The sequence below is a fragment of the Coturnix japonica genome, chromosome W (genome assembly GCF_054131305.1).
Source record: "Coturnix japonica strain WE chromosome W, WE-NBRP24, whole genome shotgun sequence".
NCBI lineage: Eukaryota > Metazoa > Chordata > Aves > Galliformes > Phasianidae > Coturnix > Coturnix japonica.
In genome coordinates, this window is record NC_140701.1 from 28427851 (window position 1) to 28447366 (window position 19516).

The 19516-nt window shown below is 45.7% G+C and overlaps 1 protein-coding gene across 1 annotated transcript; it reads right to left on the minus strand.

The window, feature by feature from the left end:
- Nucleotides 1-4281: 4281 nt before the first annotated feature.
- Nucleotides 4282-17244, minus strand: LOC146754650 (endogenous retrovirus group V member 2 Env polyprotein-like). The gene is made up of 2 exons (XM_085527651.1): nucleotides 17213-17244; nucleotides 4282-5896 (listed from the first exon to the last, which is right to left on the minus strand). The coding sequence occupies exon 2, from the start codon at nucleotides 5720-5722 to the stop codon at nucleotides 4406-4408; it is 1317 nt and encodes a 438-aa protein (XP_085383777.1). The 5' UTR covers nucleotides 5723-5896; nucleotides 17213-17244; the 3' UTR covers nucleotides 4282-4405.
- Between the last annotated feature and the right edge of the window lie 2272 nt (nucleotides 17245-19516).

Sequence of the window (19516 nt, forward strand, 5' to 3'; positions counted from 1 at the left end):
AGGACAGCCCTGGGCACCCACCTGCAGCCCCGGCTGCACAGCCTGCAGCCGTGCTGGGACACGCAGCCCTCAGGGCTGTGCTCAGATGCTGCAGCATGGAAGCCCTCAGCTGTAGCAGAAGGATTTAACACTGTAAAGAAACATGCAGTGCCTGAAGCTTGATCTGCTACAGGATGTCCCAGATTAAGTTAACCCTCTATGAATAGCAGCTGAAATACCTACTGCAAGGGACTTACCATGTCATGGTCTGTGAGCAATGTTCCTGCAGTGAGCTCACAGCCCGCTCACTCTGCACACATCCTATAAGCTCTCTCCAATTTCTCTCTTCTTTTTCTGTCACCTGCAGGCTGTGCTGTGCACAAGAGCTGCTCCTGGGCACAGCTGTGTCTTTACAGCACCATCCACTTTTATGAGCTCCTTGTGTCCCAGGAGCATGGCCCAGCTGAGCAGCAGATAATGTCATTTTAATCCTTCCCACTCATCTCCCCAGAGTTGTCCCTGTGTCCTCATGGCCATCAGATCCTGAGAGGCAACAGTATCATAACTGTTCGTTAAAATCTGCTCCATTATTCACCAGTCAATTTTTAACCTGTGATGAGTCCTACCAGAGGGTTTTTGATGAAACAAAAAGGGCACCGAGACAAGGATAAGGAGGGTTGGACTTGCCCTGTGCAGGGCAGTTATCCAGAGGAGACAGTCCAGGTAACTCATTCCCAGATAGAAATCCTGGGGCTGAAATTGGATGCAGCTTCCCACAGACCCATGGCAGCTGGGATTCCTCTGGTTCAGCTCAGATGTTCACAAGTAGTTTTACAGTGATTCTTTAATACCTTCTTTAAACAGAACTATAAACAAATAAACAGTAAATGTCTGCTGAATTCTTTGTCTTTAAGCTCTCTCCAGATATCTCTCCATTTTGCTGAACAAGTTCTGATAACCTAAAATAGATAACAGGAAGGCACAAGGCACAAGATGCTCTTTAGGTTAGAATGGGTCCCAGGGCGCATTTGATGCTGAGTCCATCAAACTCCAGTGCAGAGAGAAGTTTGCCCAATGTGCTCAACAAGACAAAGTCAGAAGTAACAGTGAAGTTTCTTGGAGTACTAATGGACCCACTGAGGGCCATTACCAAGTAAGCTTCGCAAGGGACTTTTTAGAGCAGATAATTGGAAGCCATGACTAGAGGCAGGCAAAGGCACTGGCATGCAAAGAAACCTCTCCTTTGCCTTACGAAGCAGACAGGTCAAGCCCTGATTGCAAGACCAGTGGTAGGGAGATCCTGTCTCTCATGTTGGCTCAGGGCACGTCCTGGGGCAGTGGAATGGAGGTCTGTATGATGTTGAATGAAATACAAGGGGAGAGAAGATCCCAGGCTCTGCATGGGGTGCAAAGATACTGTCAAGTTCATATCCCACATGTGCCCTGTGACTTGCGGAATCAAACTCTATAATCCAGAGATGGGTTATAAAGCAGGTATGTTTATTCCAGCGTTGCGCAGCGCCGGGTGCAAGGGGGATAGCTCCACCAAACTTGCACACCATAAGGAGAAAAGTGTGTTACAGATATAGGTTAAGCTAATACATAATCAATAGTCTCCTCCTCAGTTTGATTACATATTCATTACATTCCCTATGGCTCCGTTCCCCGCAACCCCATTCCCTCATTCCCCCTGACCCCATTCCCCGCGACCCTTGCCGTTGTTTTGGGGTGAAATTCTTCTTCTGTTTTCTTCTTGGTGTTATCTGCTGGTACCATTCTCCCAGGTAAGCATCGTCTTGCCCGGGGGTATCTAATCCTTCTTCTTGTCAGAGGTCTCTGGACAGTTTCTTCTTATCTTTATTGCCCTCTTCTCTGGTTTTCTTTTGACTAAGTGTCTGTAATTCCCCCTTTCCCTGCCCTTTTAAATGTAAACTATCTACAGTTACCCTTTGTCTTGGTTTCTGTTAAGTTCCCCTTTCCCTTTCTATAGCAAAGTGTTACCTTACCACCATTTTGAGGCTTTGCTCACTCTTCACTGTGTCTCAGCGCAGGATATGGGGTGTGAGAAGGGCTCAGTCTGAACAAGCAGTCAGTTACAGTGAAACTCTGAACTTCAGATCTCTGAGTTCCAGTGCCCTCCTGTGCACACTCTCCCATAGTTTAATGTCCTCTGTGGTGCCCAGAAGTGCACCCAGTGATCCAGGTGAGGCTGTAGCAGTGCAGAGCAGACAGGGATGATCCTTTACCTCACCCAGATTGCAATAACTTGCTTGATGCACTCCAGGGGACCGTTTGCCTTCCTTGCTGCCTAGGCACACTGCTGACTCACGTTCAGTTAGATGTTGTGCAGGACCCCCAGTCCTTTTCAGTCATACCGCTCTCCAGTGTCCCATACCTAGTCAGTGTGCATGTCCAGTGTTGCCCCTACCCAGGTGCACAATCAGGCACTTGTTCTTGTTATATTTTATGGACCTGGTGCCGTATGCAGTATATTCTGTGCAGAAGGGTACTGTGAGAAATAGTCTCAAAAGCTCTACTGGTAACCTCAACTATCTACCCTTGGTCAACCAATTTGGTAACCTTGTCATGAAAAGACCTACAGTTAAACAGGACCTTCCCCTCAGGAAGTTGTGTTGGCTGTGACCAATGACCCAATTGTTCGTCAGGTGTTTTTCAGTCACTCCCACCATCACTTTCTCCATAATTTTACCAAGAACTGGAGTGAGACTGAGAGGTCCATAATTGCCCCTGTCATCTTTCTTGCTCTTCCTTACAATGAGACAACATTTTCCAGCTTCCTGTCAGCTGGCATGACCCTAGACTTCTTTAGATGCCATTGAAATGAGAGCCCAGAACATACTAAGGTGTCATCAGTGCAAGAACGTAGATGTGCCATAGCTTTGCAATGCCTTGAACTCCAGAGTATGCCACAGATGGTGCAGAGAGGAAGATCTGCCTCTTCTGTTGTGAGCTCATTCATTTGGTAAGCAGAATAACACTATCTGATACATGGGGACTGTGTCTCTGCTCTGCTCTGCTCTGCTCACAGAGGAACGGTGTGGGGGCTTGCTCTCATGTCAGTGCAGATAAACTCACTTTCTCTTTAACCCTTTTTTCCTCTGTAAACTCTTCCACTATTTGTACCCTCAGATACACTTCCACATAGCCTCAAGTACATTTCCACGTGCCAGTAACAATTACACTGTCTTATACTATCAAAACAGTTTGTCAAACAACGTTGCAGCAGGGAAGCCCATGGGATACCAGGGATACTCGTGATATGATGGATCTCCCATGTTGCTAACCATTTCTTTGTTGAGCGAGACATGAAACAGGACCCATTATCGTTCTTGATCTGACAAAGTTGGCCAACTACAGCAATAGCAACAGTCCAGTGACTCTGTGCTGCCGATGAGTTTGCTTTATCATGCTGACTGGCTACAATGACAGTTGAAGACGTGTCCACTGTTACAGCCAACAATTTGCGGGGCCCCGTGCAGTCTTCTCAAGTGAAATCCTTCTGCCAGACCTGCAATGGGGCAGGACTACGAGGGTTCACTCCCACCCCTATCACCAGCACTGAATTGCAAAGAGGGCATGTTTGGGCAACATCGTGTGCAACAGACAGCGGAATGGAGCAAGTCCTAGATAGCGTATGGGCACCTATTTGAGGGGTGGAGTGAAGATCACAGGCATCCTGAACTGTAAAAATGTGTGTACTAGCAGCTCTATCTGCTACCTCATTGCCTGTGGTGAAGAAACCTGGCACCTCAGAGTGGCTATGCACATGGAAGATTGCAATAGGGGCTATGCGGGTAGCCAGGCCTTCTTCCAAAACACCAGCAGCTTTTGTACTTGGGAAGCCCTCTCGGCCCATCCTGGTCAGCTGATTGGCAGCAAATGCGGAATCAGTGACAATATTACAGGGTATCTCCAGCCAAAAGTGAACTGAAACTGCTACGGCCATTACTTCAAGCATCTGCACACTAACCACTGGGTCTACGAAAATAGCGGTCTGCCAGTTATTATTAGATGCTTGCCAAACCACTGCCCCCTGGCCTGTTCTTGAAGAGGCATCTGTGAACAGTGTAGGCCCCTCAAGCGGAGAGGTTTGAACTCGAAACCACAGAGAAACATCCAGAGGCCCGGGGGTATCTAATCCTTCTTCTTGTCAGAGGTCTCCGGACAGTTTCTTCTTATCTTTATTGCCCTCTTCTCTGGTTTTCTTTTGACTAAGTGTCTGTAATTCCCCCTTTCCCTGCCCTTTTAAATGTAAACTATCTACAGTTACCCTTTGTCTTGGTTTCTGTTAAGTTCCCCTTTCCCTTTCTATAGCAAAGTGTTACCTTACCACCATTTTGAGGCTTTGCTCACTCTTCAATTCCCCCCTTTTCTTTAATCTAGCAGGCTTTTACCTGCTAGATTCTTAATGGGTCTCAAAATAGGCCCCGCTCTCTATCTTTTGTCTCAGCTCATGTCTCTTCCAATCCTCGTATTCCCTTCCGGTTCCTTGGTACAAGCACATAGAGCACTTTACTACTATACAGGTAAAACTTATTAACAGCACCAAGATGGCTATAATGATTCCGACCAAAAAGAGATGCTTTACCCATCCTAAATTTGGTAACCAGCTAGTGAGTGTATCCCACAATCCTTTTTCCCAACCTATGTTATCCTGACTTGCCTTGTGCAACACCTTTGTTTGTTCCCAAATTTTCCTCAAGTCGGTTTCAATTCTTAGGTCTTTGTTTAGGTACACACAGCAGCTCTGATTTATTATTGTGCATACCCCCCCTTCTTTGGCTGTTAATATATCCAGTGCCATCCTGTTTTGAATCACCACCTTGGATAAGGAGGATACCTCTTCTTGGATTGCTCGTAATGCATCTGTTGTGGCATTTTCTACTATTTCTAAAGTAGCTGAGATATTCACAATTGCCTGTTCTAGTTGTGTCACCCCTAGAGATGGAATGAGAATTCTTAAGAAGCTATGAAAGCCTGTGCTGTGCACTAAGGGGTTGTATGTGTGCCTAGTTCGAATCCAGGGAGTTCTTAAAAGTCCTCGTGGGGTGTCTTCGTGTACTGTAGTTTGAGGTACCAAATATCCTACAGTACATGTCCCTGTCCAATTTATAGGTAATGCTTTTCGTGCATGCCCATCCCCACACAGCCACCAATACCCATTTGGTAATTTACATGGCTTGGGCATCTTTTCTTGGTAAGCAAATGATGTAGCCATCCTTGCAATTCCGAGAATATTCTTATCTGAGACCCAGTATGATGCCTCATCTGTTCTAGGGTCGCATCCCGTGCCTTGTGCCCATTTCCCAATTCTAACAATCCCTGTTACTATTCCTGAATTCCCATATTCCCAACTACACCCTATGCCCGTTAAGTTTCGCCATCCCACCCCCACCCCCTTATCAAATTTTCTATCTACAAAGATTGACCTAGTAGAATCTAAGATTAGCAACTCAAACCTAGGACCTTTCTGTGGTTTGTCTTGTTTGTCTTCTAGACCAAACTTACATTTCCCATATTCCACCCAGCTTGGAATTGTCCAGTTTAGTGTTGCCACCCCATACATAGGCACTCTTCCCTCTCCTCTAGGGAGGGCCGTGCATATCCAGCAAGATTTATTGAAAGCCTGGCCAATTTTCTCAGTCATTTTCAGGTAGCTGTTCCCATGCCAGGCTACGACTGTTGTCACGGTCATGCTAAAAATTACCAAGCTGTTATACATGTTTTTGGATTTTGATCTTCAGTGGTCCTTCCTCTTTCACCGTCCACTGTTGTCTGGGAGCTTTCTTCAGGCGGGTGTGGTGTATCCAAGGCGTCAGTCCTTTCACCTTTGCTGCCGTGTGGGTGGTCAGGAGCACTTGGTAGGGCCCACTCCACTTTGGTTCCAGAGGTGAATCTGAGAGGGATTTAACATAAACATAGTCGCCTGGTAGTATATTATGCACTGGGCTATCTAGGCCCCGTGCCCTGGCCCCAAGTACTGTTTTTTCAATTTTCTTTAGTTGCTTTGTCAGATTTACCATGTATTCATTCAATACTTCTTCCCCAGTTTGCATAGAGATTCCCTTCTGTACAGGGTAAGGCCTCCCATAAAGGATTTCGAATGGGCTCAGTCCTTCCTTGGTTCGGGGTTTGGTACGAACTCGTAAGAGTGCCAGTGGTAATGCCTGAGGCCAGGGTATCCCAGCCTCTTGGCCCAATTTCACTATCTGTAATTTGATTAGGTGATTCATTTTTTCCACCTGACCGCTGGACTGCGGCCTGTATGGTGTATGTAGCTGCCAATCAATTCCCAATAGTGAACTTACTTGTTGGACCACTTTAGCATTAAAGTGTGGGCCACGATCTGATGAAATTGCTGCAGGGACCCCAAACCTCGGAATAATCTCATGTAACAGAGCCTTTGTTACCTCTCGAGCCCTGTTAGTCCTACAGGGGTACGCCTCTGGCCATCCCGAAAAGGTGTCTGTTAATACCAATAAATATCTGAACCCCCCTTTTCTTGGGAGTTCTGAGAAATCAATTTGCCACTGTTGTTCCGGGTAATTCCCTTTCCCTATCTGCCCTAGGGTGACTTTATGACCTGACTTGGGGTTATTCTGTAAACATATCTCGCATTGTTGTGTCACCTGCCTAATTGTGGAATACAAGTTCTGGGCAATTATTCTTTGGGCTAAATATTTATGCAGTGCCTCCACTCCCCAATGAGTTTTTCTGTGTTCAGCCATTATCACTGCCCACAGTATAGCCGTGGGAATAATGATTTTACCTTGTGGGGTAGTGGCCCATCCTCCCTCTCCCACTTGCCCTCCTAGATCTTCTATGAGAATTTTATCTTCCTTTGAGTATCTGGGTTCACTATCAATTTGGATTTTACCGTCTGGAATTAAAGAATGCATTTCCACCGGGTCTTCCCTTGCTGCTCGTTTTGCCTCTCGATCTGCAAAAGCATTTCCTACTTCTTCCGGCATCTTTCCTTTCTGGTGTGCTCTGCAATGCATAATAGCCACCTTTCTTGGTCGATGAACTGCTTCCAGGAGCTTTAAAATTTCCTCGGCATGCTTAATGCCCTTTCCTTGTGTTGATAATAGTCCTCTCTCCTTCCATATTGCTCCATGGGCATGTACAACACTAAAAGCATACTTTGAATCTGTCCATATGTTGATTCTCTTTCCCTCTGCCAGCTCTAATGCTCGAGTTAGAGCTATGATTTCTGCCTTTTGTGCAGAGGCATTTGGGGTCAAGGCTTTTGATTCTATTACCTTGTTTGTAGTTGTCACAGCATAGCCTGCTTTGCGTACCCCCTGCAGCACAAAGCTGCTACCGTCAGTATACCAAGAGTCCTCAGCATCTTCTAGTGGTTCTTCTTTCAGGTCTGGTCGGCTGGAACACACCGCATCAATGGTTTCCAGGCAATCATGCAGTACTGGTTCTCCCGAGGTTCCACTAAGGAAGGATGCTGGGTTAACAATATTAGTTACTATTATTTCCACATCATCTTGTTCCATCAGGGTAGCTTGATACTTAAGGAGTCTCTGCGGTGAGAGCCAGTGCCCACCCTTCACTTCTAACACAGTTGAAACAGTGTGAGATGTCAAGACTGTGATTTTCTGCCCTAAAGTAAATTTACGTGCTTCCTGAACGTTTAATACCAGTGCAGCTATTGCTCTCAAGCAGCTCGGCCACCCCCTGCTTACTTCATCCAGTTGTTTAGAAAAGTATGCTACTGCTCTTCAATAAGGCCCCAAGTTCTGAGCCAGGACTCCCAAGGCTATTCCTTGTTTTTCATATGAGAATAGCCAGAATGGTTTTGTTGTGTCTGGCAACTCTAAGGCAGGAGCCTGCATGAGCTCACGCTTTAACTGTTTAAAGGCTCTTCTGCTTTCCCCATCCCAAGTGAGAGTATTGGGGTTAGTTTTTAAAAGTGCAAAGAGTGGTTTTACCAGAAGTCCATAGTTATGGATCCAGAGTCGACTCCAGCCTGTCATTCCCAGGAATGTGCGCAGCTCCTTTGCAGTCCGGGGCTCGGGGGTCTGACAAATGGCTTCCTTCCTCGCTGTTCCCAGCATCCTTAGTCCTGCTGTGATTTCGTAGCCCAAATAGACTACTTGTCGTTTCGCCACCTGGGCCTTCTGTGGGGAGACTCGATACCCATTAAGCCCCAGAAAATTCAGTAGACTGATAGTCCATGTTATACACTCTTCTTCCGTTTCAGTAGCTATTAATAGATCATCTACATACTGTAACAGAACTCCTTTCTCAGAGGGGCGTTCCCATTGTTCCAAATCCTTGGCTAGCTGATTCCCAAAAATAGTTGGGCTATTCTTGAACCCTTGGGGAAGCACTGTCCATGTCAGTTGTGTTTTTCTGCCGGATTTAGGGTTCTCCCACTCAAATGCAAATAATAGCTGACTCTCTGGACTTAGGGGTAAGCAGAAGAATGCATCCTTTAGATCCAGTACGGTAAACCAAGCCAATTCACTAGATAGTTTTGTAAGCAGTGTATATGGGTTTGCTACCAGGGGATATAAATCTTCTACTATTTTATTGATTGCTCTCAGATCCTGTACTATACGGTAGTTCCTGTCTGGTTTCCTAATTGGGAGTATCGGGGTATTGTATTTAGATTCACATTCCACTAATAACCCATGTCTCATGAATTTATCAATTAATGGTTGTGCTCCCTCTCTATCTTCTATCCTTAGGGGGTATTGTTTAATTCGTGGGGGTTGAGCTCCTTGCTTTATATTAATTACCACAGGAGGGGCGTTTTTTGCACGCCCTGGGATTTCCGTTGCCCATACCCCTGGATAGACCTGATTACTGATTTCTTCTGGCATCCCTGTGTTTTCGGGAGTTGAGTTTGTTGTGATCAATGCTAGGCTCAGTACCTCAATTAAAGAATCATCCCTTACTTTAAACCGCATCTTTCCTGCCTCAAATTTTATTTCTGCCCCTAATAATTCTAAGAGATCCCGTCCTAAGAGGTGATGTGGTGAGTCAGGTAGGTATAAAAATCGATGTATCCCTACCTGCTTCCCCAATTTATATTTCAGAAGTTTAAGGAAGTAAGCCTTTTTGGGTTGACCAGTGGCCCCTTTTACAGTCATAAATTCTTTACTTAATGGAGTTAATTCTTCATTTAGTACTGAACAAGCCGCACCAGTATCTATTAAAAATTCTACACTCTTCTGTTTCTTCCCTAGCTTTATCTTAACCAGTGAATCCGCCAGGGTAGACTTGCCCGGTTCCAGTCAATCCTCCTTTACGGGGGCTTGGAACTTAGTCCATGCCCCCCTTTTCTGTTTTCTCAGTGGGCATTCATTTTTCCAGTGTCCTTTTTTCCGGCAGATGGCACATTGGTCCTTTTCCAGGAGCTTTCTTGTTCTGCACATTTCACCCCTCCCTGTCCCTTGCAAAGCTGCAATCAGTATCTGTCTGTCCTTTTTCCTATCTTCCTCCTCCCGATTGCTAAACACTCTCCAAGCTACTTCTAGCAAACTTTCCAAATTTCTATTGGCCGGTGCTGGTAATTTTTGTAGCTTCTTTCTTATATCCCCTGCAGACTGCCCTGTGAATAGTGACACCAACTGATGAATACCTTCCTCTGAATTTGGATCCAGGGAGGTATGTTTTCTCATTACATTCCTCAGCCTTTCAAGGAATTCCGAGGGAGTTTCCTGGGGACCCTGTTTCACTTCAAATAATTTAGACCAGTTCACTGTTCTGGGGATAGCTCTTTCTACTCCCTTTATTACCCATTCTCGGTATCTCTCCAAAAGCTCCCTGCTATGATCTGTATTTGGGTCCCAGCGAGGGTTTTGTAATGGGAAATAGTCTTTAATATCTTCATCTGTTCCTCGCAAACTATCCTCAAGCAGGGTTTGTGCTGTTCTTAGAACCAGTTGTTTTTCTGTTTCAGTCAGTTGATCTAACAGCAACTGAATATCATTCCAGTCTGGTTCAAATTGTCTAACTAAAAACTGCATTTGTCTTGCTACCTTTGATGGGTCATCTCGGTAGTTTTTACAAACCTCCTTCCAAGACTCTAAGTCAAATGAAGAGAACGGAACTTTAACTAACATTGTACCCCCCTCTGGACGTACCACTTCCCTCAACGGAGCTATTGTTAACGGCTGCTGGCTTCGGGTACATGAGGCTACTGGGGAGGCAGGAGGCTCAGGGGGTGAAGGGAGGGCCAAGGGTGAAGGGGGTGAAGGAGGATTAGAATCCTCAAGGGAAGGCATTTCTGGATCTAGTGGGATTTCCTCATTTCTCACCCTCATTGTCCGCTGAACCTGGAGATATTCCAACAATTCTTCAGGCTCCCTAACCTTGCCTGTCTTTGTGCACTGCTGTCCGATACTACAGGACGAGCAGCAGCGTTTTATTTTACTTTCTTTTGCCTCCCGCCGTACTTTTTCTATAGTTAGTACAAAAGGATCTTGTGGCGGTCCCATTCCACACTCTTTCTGCCATTCCGGGTGGTTGCGGAGGGTGAAGAACATATCTGCATATGCTACCTCCTCCCACTTATTTTCTCTCCTCAGAAACAACATAAGCTGCAAGATTGTATTATATTTTACTGTTCCATTTAGAGGCCATTTCTCCCCTTCCTCCAGCTTATACACCAACCACCACTGATTACAATATTTAATCAAGTTTTTCCGACTCAGGGTTCCTCTTGATTTCCCAGCAATATCTCACCAGTGTGCCAGTATACAACCCAGGGGTGTGCGCTCAGGGACCTCTTTGCTCTGTGATTTCCCCATCGTAACTTAATATAAACAACCGTATTCTTTTATAAGTAAAACCACTTCTGACACAACAGTATTGTTATGACTTATGACCACGTACTTTACAACAACCGGTAACTAATAATACAAAATAAACACGTATTAAAACAAAGACAAACAAGTATTGGTGACAGCTTTCGCTTCGTCCGTCCCCGGCCGTTTCCCTCGTGGGAGGACGGAACCGCGGGTCGGGACTCTGCACTCGCCCCGCAGCTACGCAGCATCTCACTCACACCACACTCACACGACAATTCAGAATTACAGAATTTAAAAAAAACAGAATTACAATATATCATTTGTTAAGCTTAACCAAAGATGTTAAGAACACCGGTGCTAGTTGTTGACTTAGGTTGAAGAGTGAGCAAAGCCTCAAAATGGTGGTAAGGTAACACTGTGCTATAGAAAGGGAAAGGGGAACTTCACAGAAACCAAGACAAAGGGTAACTGTACATTTAAAAGTGCAGGGAAAGGAGGAATTGCAGACACTTAGTCAAAATAAAGCCAGAGAAGAGGGCAATAAAGATAAGAAGAAACTGTCCGGAGACCTCTGACAAGAAGGATTAGATCCCCCCCCCCCGGGCAAGATGATGCCGACATGGGAGAACAATAACAGCAGATAACACCAAGAAGAAAACAGAAGAAGAATTTCACCCCAAAACAACGGCAAGGGTCGCGGGGAATGGGGTCAGGGGGAATGAGGGAATGGGGTTGCGGGGAACGGGGCCATAGGGAATGTAATGAATATGTAATCAAACTGAGGAGGAGACTATTGATTATGTATAAGCTTAACCTATATCTGTAACACACTTTTCTCCTTACGGTGTGCAAGTTTGGTGGAGCTATCCCCCTTGCACCCGGCGCTGCGCAACGCTGGAATAAACATACCTGCTTTATAACCCATCTCTGGATTATAGAGTTTGATTCCGCAAGTCAATTTGGCACCCCAGATGGGACCCTCTCTGTTCGGCTGCAGGACCAGCTGAGAAGGGGGACGCCTTTGGCGCGCCCCGAGATTTCTCGGAAGGACTCCCCTCCCTCATCTGATCACTGCAGGAGCAGACAAGAACCATCTGTCGGCGGAAAGGTATGTGAAACTGGGAAACGGGGGTCCCGTAAGTCGTGAGGAGACGTCCTGCGCAGGGCACAGTGGAGTCGGCGTGCTCCCCCCCTAGGGACGTGAGCTCACGGGTTAGGTTAGGTTGCCGGCTGGGTTAGGACTCCCTAGGGAGTGCCTACAAAGGGGCCAGTAAGTCGTACGCATGGTAAAAGAGCTATTGCTCACATTCAGGTGATTGCTAATTGGGCAGAGCTTGTCTGCTTTCTCTGGTACAGGGTGATTTGGGTAATCCTGGGATAATTGGTATCGTACAGCGCTGTCTATATAGGTGGCCTAAGTCAACAACTAGCACCGGTGTCCTTAACATCTTTGGTTAAGCTTAACAAATGATATATTGTAATTTTGTTTGAATTGTCGTGTGAGTGTGGTGTGAGTGAGACGCAGCACAGCTGCGGGGCGAGTGCGGAGTCCCGACCCGCGGTTCCGTCCTCCCGCGAGGGAAACGGCCGGGGACGGACGAAGCGAAAGTTGTCTCCAATACTTGTTTGTCTTTGTTTTAATACATGTTTATTTTGTATTATTAATTACTGGTTGTTGTAAAGTATGTGGTCATAAGTCATAACAATGCTGTTGTGTCAGAAGTGGTTTTACTTATAAAAAAAATACGGTGGTTTATATTAAGTTACGATGGGAAAATCACAGAGCAAAGAGGTCCCTGCGCGCTCACACCTGACGTGTATACTGGCACATTGGCGAGATATCGCTGGGGAACCAGGAGGAACCCTGAACCGAAAAAAATTCTGATTAAATATTGTAATCAGTGGTTGTTGATGTATAAGCTAGAGGACAGGGACAATGAACATATAGAGGGATGTCTGTGTGGAATGAGTATCAAGCCATTTATGTGATACTGTGTTCTGCCTGCGAAGAGGTGTAAGGGAGGTGGGTCAGTCAGTGCTGGCTCTGTGGCGAGAGGTTTATAACTGAACGATATGGATTGCTAAGGGAAAGTTATAAGGTAGTAAGGGTGTTTATGGAAACTGAAGAACTGTGTTGCTTGATTTGTGGGTTTTGAAGGGAATGGGACAAACTGTTTTGCTGGTATAAGAAAGTGTAGTTGTTAATGGCATACGGAAGTATAGTTGAGGGTATGTGGAAGTGTAACTGAGGGTACAAATAGTGGAATAGTGTACAGAGGAAAAAGGGTTAAAGAGAAAGTGAGTTTATCTGTGCTGGCATGAGAACAACCCCCCCGCACCGTTCCCCTGCAATCAGAACTCTCAGAGTGGGAGAGGGAGCCAGGGTCAGAGACTGCTGCTGTAAACTGCAAAGGGGGAGGTGGAGAGGACAGGGCATTGGAAGTGAGAATAGCCTTCATGTGCAGAGATGTGGGAAATCTGAAATCTGGGCAGCACTGGATGGCTCTGGAGAGGAGGTGAAATGTAATGATTAGAGTTTGGAAAGTGAGAAAGTTTGGGAAGGACACAGGTTGAGGAAGGCAAAGATAAAAACAGGGATGTCAGGTCTGAAGAGAGGAGTACAATAAGAAGAAAACAAACAAACAACAACAACAACAGAAAACAAAACAAACACCTGATTGAGAATCAGAGATGTTCAGGAAATTGAGAATAATAACAGCTGTTACTGTTGTGGTGCTAGAGTAGGGCCATAGGACCCAGAGATCCCCCACGAGGAAAGGGGAGGGAGGCTTGAAGAGCCCAGGGAGGGCTCTGCCCCGCTGGAATGAAAGCAGTGTGCAAATGCAGTGGGACACTGGTAGAGAAATCCGACCAAGCTGAGTGAGAAGGAATTGTCTCTGATTGCAGAACTGAACAATGAGAACTTGGGAAGTTAACCCTAGCAGATACACCGATGAAACTGCAGCTAGGGAAGCAGGATAAAGTAGTTCATTTTCTGATGGATATGGGAGCTTCTTACTACCCATAGATGGTTTTGTAACATTAGTAGGTGCTACTGCCCAACAAGAAAAGGCTTACTTTTGGAATTAATTAAATATAAGCTAAGAAAACAAGTAGGAATACAGGAATTTTTGTACCTGTCAGGTTACCCTGGCAAGAAATTTAATAAAACTGGAGCTAAGGGTCAAACAATATTGGCTGATTAAGAATTGTAAGTCTGACTATTAACACAAACTGGGAAAAACAATGTTATACCCCCAGGAGCCACAGCAATCTCAAATAAGACACACTTAGGGGTGTGGGCATCAGGGCCAAAAATTAAGTTAAAAGCAAGAGCTCACCCACTCAGGGTAAAGTGGTGCCCTTTGAGGATATGTGACTGTAGAAGGATAAAAGAAATAATAGATAATTTTTTTGAGTTTGAATTACTAATTGAATGGGAATCCAAGTACAAAACTCCAGTTTTGCCAATTTGCTAAATTTTCGGTAGTTTGGTAGAAGACATGAGGACAAGTAATAGAATTGTTGAATGGATACACTCAGTGATGGAAAATCCATGCACTTTATCAACCAATTTAAGGAATGACTAGGTGGAGTTTACCTTCTGGATTTGAGGGATGTCTCTTCTGCCTGGTTTGGCTAAAGGAAGCCTAAGGTTATTTGCCTTTGAATAGGAAAACCCTAATAGAGGGAGAAGAGACTCAGTTAACCTGGACAGTGTTACCCAGGGTTGTGAGAACAGCTTAATGATTTTTGAGAACTGGTCAACTCATGAGCCTGAGACCTGGGATCCTCCATCCTAGGGTGGAACTTTACTGGAGCGTGTGGATGCCACAGCAACAAAAGGACTGTGTACAATAGACTGAGAGTTTGCTGAGTTTCTTGGTTTACAGAAAGCACAAATAACTCAGAAATTACAGCTGGACTTTGAACCTTAAGGACTGCCTAGAAAGAAGCCATCTGCTAAGCCCCTGAGCTGCAAACTGCCAAGGAACTCCATACGTTCCCAGGAATGACAGGAGGGTGCTGACCATGGATACACAGCTACGGACTGATGGTAAACCTCAAACAGCTTGAAGTGAGTAAGGGATGGCCAGGGTGCCTGAGGGCAGTGGCTGCACTAGTGCTCAATATTCAAGAAGCCCATAAATCTACACTGGGCCAAAGGATACCAGTTTTAATATCTCATACAGTGTTTACTGTATTGGAGGCAAAAGGGGGACATTAGTTCATTGGCTCTCACCCCAAAGATTCCTGAAATACCAGGCCATCCTGGTAGAGCAGGGAGATGTAGAAATAATTGTGACTAATATTGTCAACCCAGTATCTTTCCTTAGCGGAACTCCCGGAGAACCAGTATTACATGACTGCTTTAAATCAACTGAAGCTGCACATTCCAGCCAGTCAGTCGAACCTGAAGGACGAACCCTTAGAAGATGCAGAAGATGCCTGGTTTACCAGAAGCTGCAGTTTTATGAGACAAGGAGACTGTAAGGCAGGACATGCAGTAACTGCTACTGACCAGGTAACCGAAGCACAACCACCAGCTGTGGGGACTTCCCCTCAGAAGACTGAAATAACTGCCTTGACAAGAGCTTTAATCATATGGACAGATGCTAAATATGTGCCACACGCTCATAGTACTATCTGAAAAGAGCAAGGATTGCTCACACACAAGGAAAACAGCCTGATTTAAATCTACCAATGGCTATTATAGGTTGTAAAAGACATCAGAAATGTAACACTGTACAGGAAACAGAAAATAAGATGATAGATCAGGTGGCATAACAGGCAGTTGAAGAGGGCTTCAATTCCAGACGGTAAACTTAAAATCTCTGAAGCAAAGTCAAAACCTGTAAAATATTCTAAAGAGAACAGGAGTCCAATTAATAATTTAGAAAGGAAGAGAGCAAGCTGACAGATGTGTGCATGCCCAAATGGACACATTATTATGCCCTTTAGTATTTTATGGAAATTGGTTATAAGGGAAGATAAGAGAATATATTGGGCAAACCAACACTACAAAGTACAGTCCCAGTACCAGGAACAGGGCACAAGTGGGCCTCACAGGAGAGGGCCTTCCAGGGCAACAACGGCAAATTGTGTTCACAGAACTCCCAAGAAAAGGGGGGTACCACTGTATGAAAATTTCTGTAACCTTAGAAACAATTGAGGATGCTGCTGCAGATGCTTGATGGACAATCCAAAAGGAGATATCCTGTTTATCCAAAGATGCATTGCAACATGGAGTAGGCAGGGATAACACCGATTGGGGAATAGTTTTCTCTGGATCATGGGATAAACTTACTAGTTGCCAAATTTAGGATGACTAAAACAGTTTTTCTTAGCCTGCATCACCTTGCTACTCTTCGTGTGTTTTACTTGTGTTGTTATAAGATGACTTTTGTGTCTGTACCAAGGTACTGGAAGGGAATACGAGGTTTGGAAGAGACATGAGCTGAGACAAAAGGTAGAGAGCGGAGCCTATTTTGAGACCCATTAAGAATCTAGCAGGTAAAAGCCTGCTAGATTAAAGAAAAGGGGGGAATTGAAGAGTGAGCAAAGCCTCAAAATGGTGGTAAGGTAACACTGTGCTATAGAAAGGGAAAGGGGAACTTCACAGAAACCAAGACAAAGGGTAACTGTACATTTAAAAGTGCAGGGAAAGGAGGAATTGCAGACACTTAGTCAAAATAAAGCCAGAGAAGAGGGCAATAAAGATAAGAAGAAACTGTCCGGAGACCTCTGACAAGAAGGATTAGATCCCCCCCCCCCGGGCAAGATGATGCCGACATGGGAGAACAATAACAGCAGATAACACCAAGAAGAAAACAGAAGAAGAATTTCACCCCAAAACAACGGCAAGGGTCGCGGGGAATGGGGTCAGGGGGAATGAGGGAATGGGGTTGCGGGGAACGGGGCCATAGGGAATGTAATGAATATGTAATCAAACTGAGGAGGAGACTATTGATTATGTATAAGCTTAACCTATATCTGTAACACACTTTTCTCCTTACGGTGTGCAAGTTTGGTGGAGCTATCCCCCTTGCACCCGGCGCTGCGCAACGCTGGAATAAACATACCTGCTTTATAACCCATCTCTGGATTATAGAGTTTGATTCCGCAAGTCAAGGTCACCTATATAAACAGCGCTGTACCATACCAATTATCCCAGGATTACCCAAATCACCCTGTACCAGAGAGCAGACAAGCTCTGCCCAATTAGCAATCACTTGAATGAGAGCAATAGCCCTTTTACCATGCGTACGACTTACTGGCCCCTTTGTAGGCACTCCCTAGGGAGTCCTCCTAACCCAGCCGGCAACCTAACCTAACCCGTGAGCTCACGTCCCTAGGGGGGGAGCACGCCGACTCCTCTGTGCCCTGCGTAGGATGTTTCCTCACGACTTACGGGACCCCCGTTTCCCAGTTTCACATACCTTTCCGCCGACAGATGGTTCTTGTCTGCTCCCGCAGTGATCAGATGAGGGAGGGGAGTCCTTCCGAGAAATCTCGGGGTGCGCGAAAGGCGTCCCCCTTCTCAGCTGGTCCCGCAGCCAAACAGAGGTAGTCCCATCTGGGGTGCCAAATGGACTTGCGGAATCAAACTCTATAATCCAGAGATGGGTTATAAAGCAGGTATGTTTATTCCAGCGTTGCGCAGCGCCGGGTGCAAGGGGGATAGCTCCACCAAACTTGCACACCGTAAGGAGAAAAGTGTGTTACAGATATAGGTTAAGCTAATACATAATCAATAGTCTCCTCCTCAGTTTGATTACATATTCATTACATTCCCTATGGCTCCGTTCCCCGCAACCCCATTCCCTCATTCCCCCTGACCCCATTCCCCGCGACCCTTGCCGTTGTTTTGGGGTGAAATTCTTCTTCTGTTTTCTTCTTGGTGTTATCTGCTGGTACCATTCTCCCACGTAAACATCGTCTTGCCCGGGGGTATCTAATCCTTCTTCTTGTCAGAGGTCTCTGGACAGTTTCTTCTTATCTTTATTGCCCTCTTCTCTGGTTTTCTTTTGACTAAGTGTCTGTAATTCCCCCTTTCCCTGCCCTTTTAAATGTAAACTATCTACAGTTACCCTTTGTCTTGGTTTCTGTTAAGTTCCCCTTTCCCTTTCTATAGCAAAGTGTTACCTTACCACCATTTTGAGGCTTTGCTCACTCTTCACTGTGTCTCAGCGCAGGATATGGGGTGTGAGAAGGGCTCAGTCTGAACAAGCAGTCAGTTACAGTGAAACTCTGAACTTCAGATCTCTGAGTTCCAGTGCCCTCCTGTGCACACTCTCCCATAGTTTAATGTCCTCTGTGGTGCCCAGAAGTGCACCCAGTGATCCAGGTGAGGCTGTAGCAGTGCAGAGCAGACAGGGATGATCCTTTACCTCACCCAGATTGCAATAACTTGCTTGATGCACTCCAGGGGACCGTTTGCCTTCCTTGCTGCCTAGGCACACTGCTGACTCACGTTCAGTTAGATGTTGTGCAGGACCCCCAGTCCTTTTCAGTCATACCGCTCTCCAGTGTCCCATACCTAGTCAGTGTGCATGTCCAGTGTTGCCCCTACCCAGGTGCACAATCAGGCACTTGTTCTTGTTATATTTTATGGACCTGGTGCCGTATGCAGTATATTCTGTGCAGAAGGGTACTGTGAGAAATAGTCTCAAAAGCTCTACTGGTAACCTCAACTATCTACCCTTGGTCAACCAATTTGGTAACCTTGTCATGAAAAGACCTACAGTTAAACAGGACCTTCCCCTCAGGAAGTTGTGTTGGCTGTGACCAATGACCCAATTGTTCGTCAGGTGTTTTTCAGTCACTCCCACCATCACTTTCTCCATAATTTTACCAAGAACTGGAGTGAGACTGAGAGGTCCATAATTGCCCCTGTCATCTTTCTTGCTCTTCCTTACAATGAGACAACATTTTCCAGCTTCCTGTCAGCTGGCATGACCCTAGACTTCTTTAGATGCCATTGAAATGAGAGCCCAGAACATACTAAGGTGTCATCAGTGCAAGAACGTAGATGTGCCATAGCTTTGCAATGCCTTGAACTCCAGAGTATGCCACAGATGGTGCAGAGAGGAAGATCTGCCTCTTCTGTTGTGAGCTCATTCATTTGGTAAGCAGAATAACACTATCTGATACATGGGGACTGTGTCTCTGCTCTGCTCTGCTCTGCTCACAGAGGAACGGTGTGGGGGCTTGCTCTCATGTCAGTGCAGATAAACTCACTTTCTCTTTAACCCTTTTTTCCTCTGTAAACTCTTCCACTATTTGTACCCTCAGATACACTTCCACATAGCCTCAAGTACATTTCCACGTGCCAGTAACAATTACACTGTCTTATACTATCAAAACAGTTTGTCAAACAACGTTGCAGCAGGGAAGCCCATGGGATACCAGGGATACTCGTGATATGATGGATCTCCCATGTTGCTAACCATTTCTTTGTTGAGCGAGACATGAAACAGGACCCATTATCGTTCTTGATCTGACAAAGTTGGCCAACTACAGCAATAGCAACAGTCCAGTGACTCTGTGCTGCCGATGAGTTTGCTTTATCATGCTGACTGGCTACAATGACAGTTGAAGACGTGTCCACTGTTACAGCCAACAATTTGCGGGGCCCCGTGCAGTCTTCTCAAGTGAAATCCTTCTGCCAGACCTGCAATGGGGCAGGACTACGAGGGTTCACTCCCACCCCTATCACCAGCGCTGAATTGCAAAGAGGGCAT

Coding starts and splice junctions, on each gene's coding strand:
- LOC146754650 (XM_085527651.1), bottom strand. CDS start 5,722: ATGTATAACAGCTTGGTAATTTTTAGCATGACCGTGACAACAGTCGTA.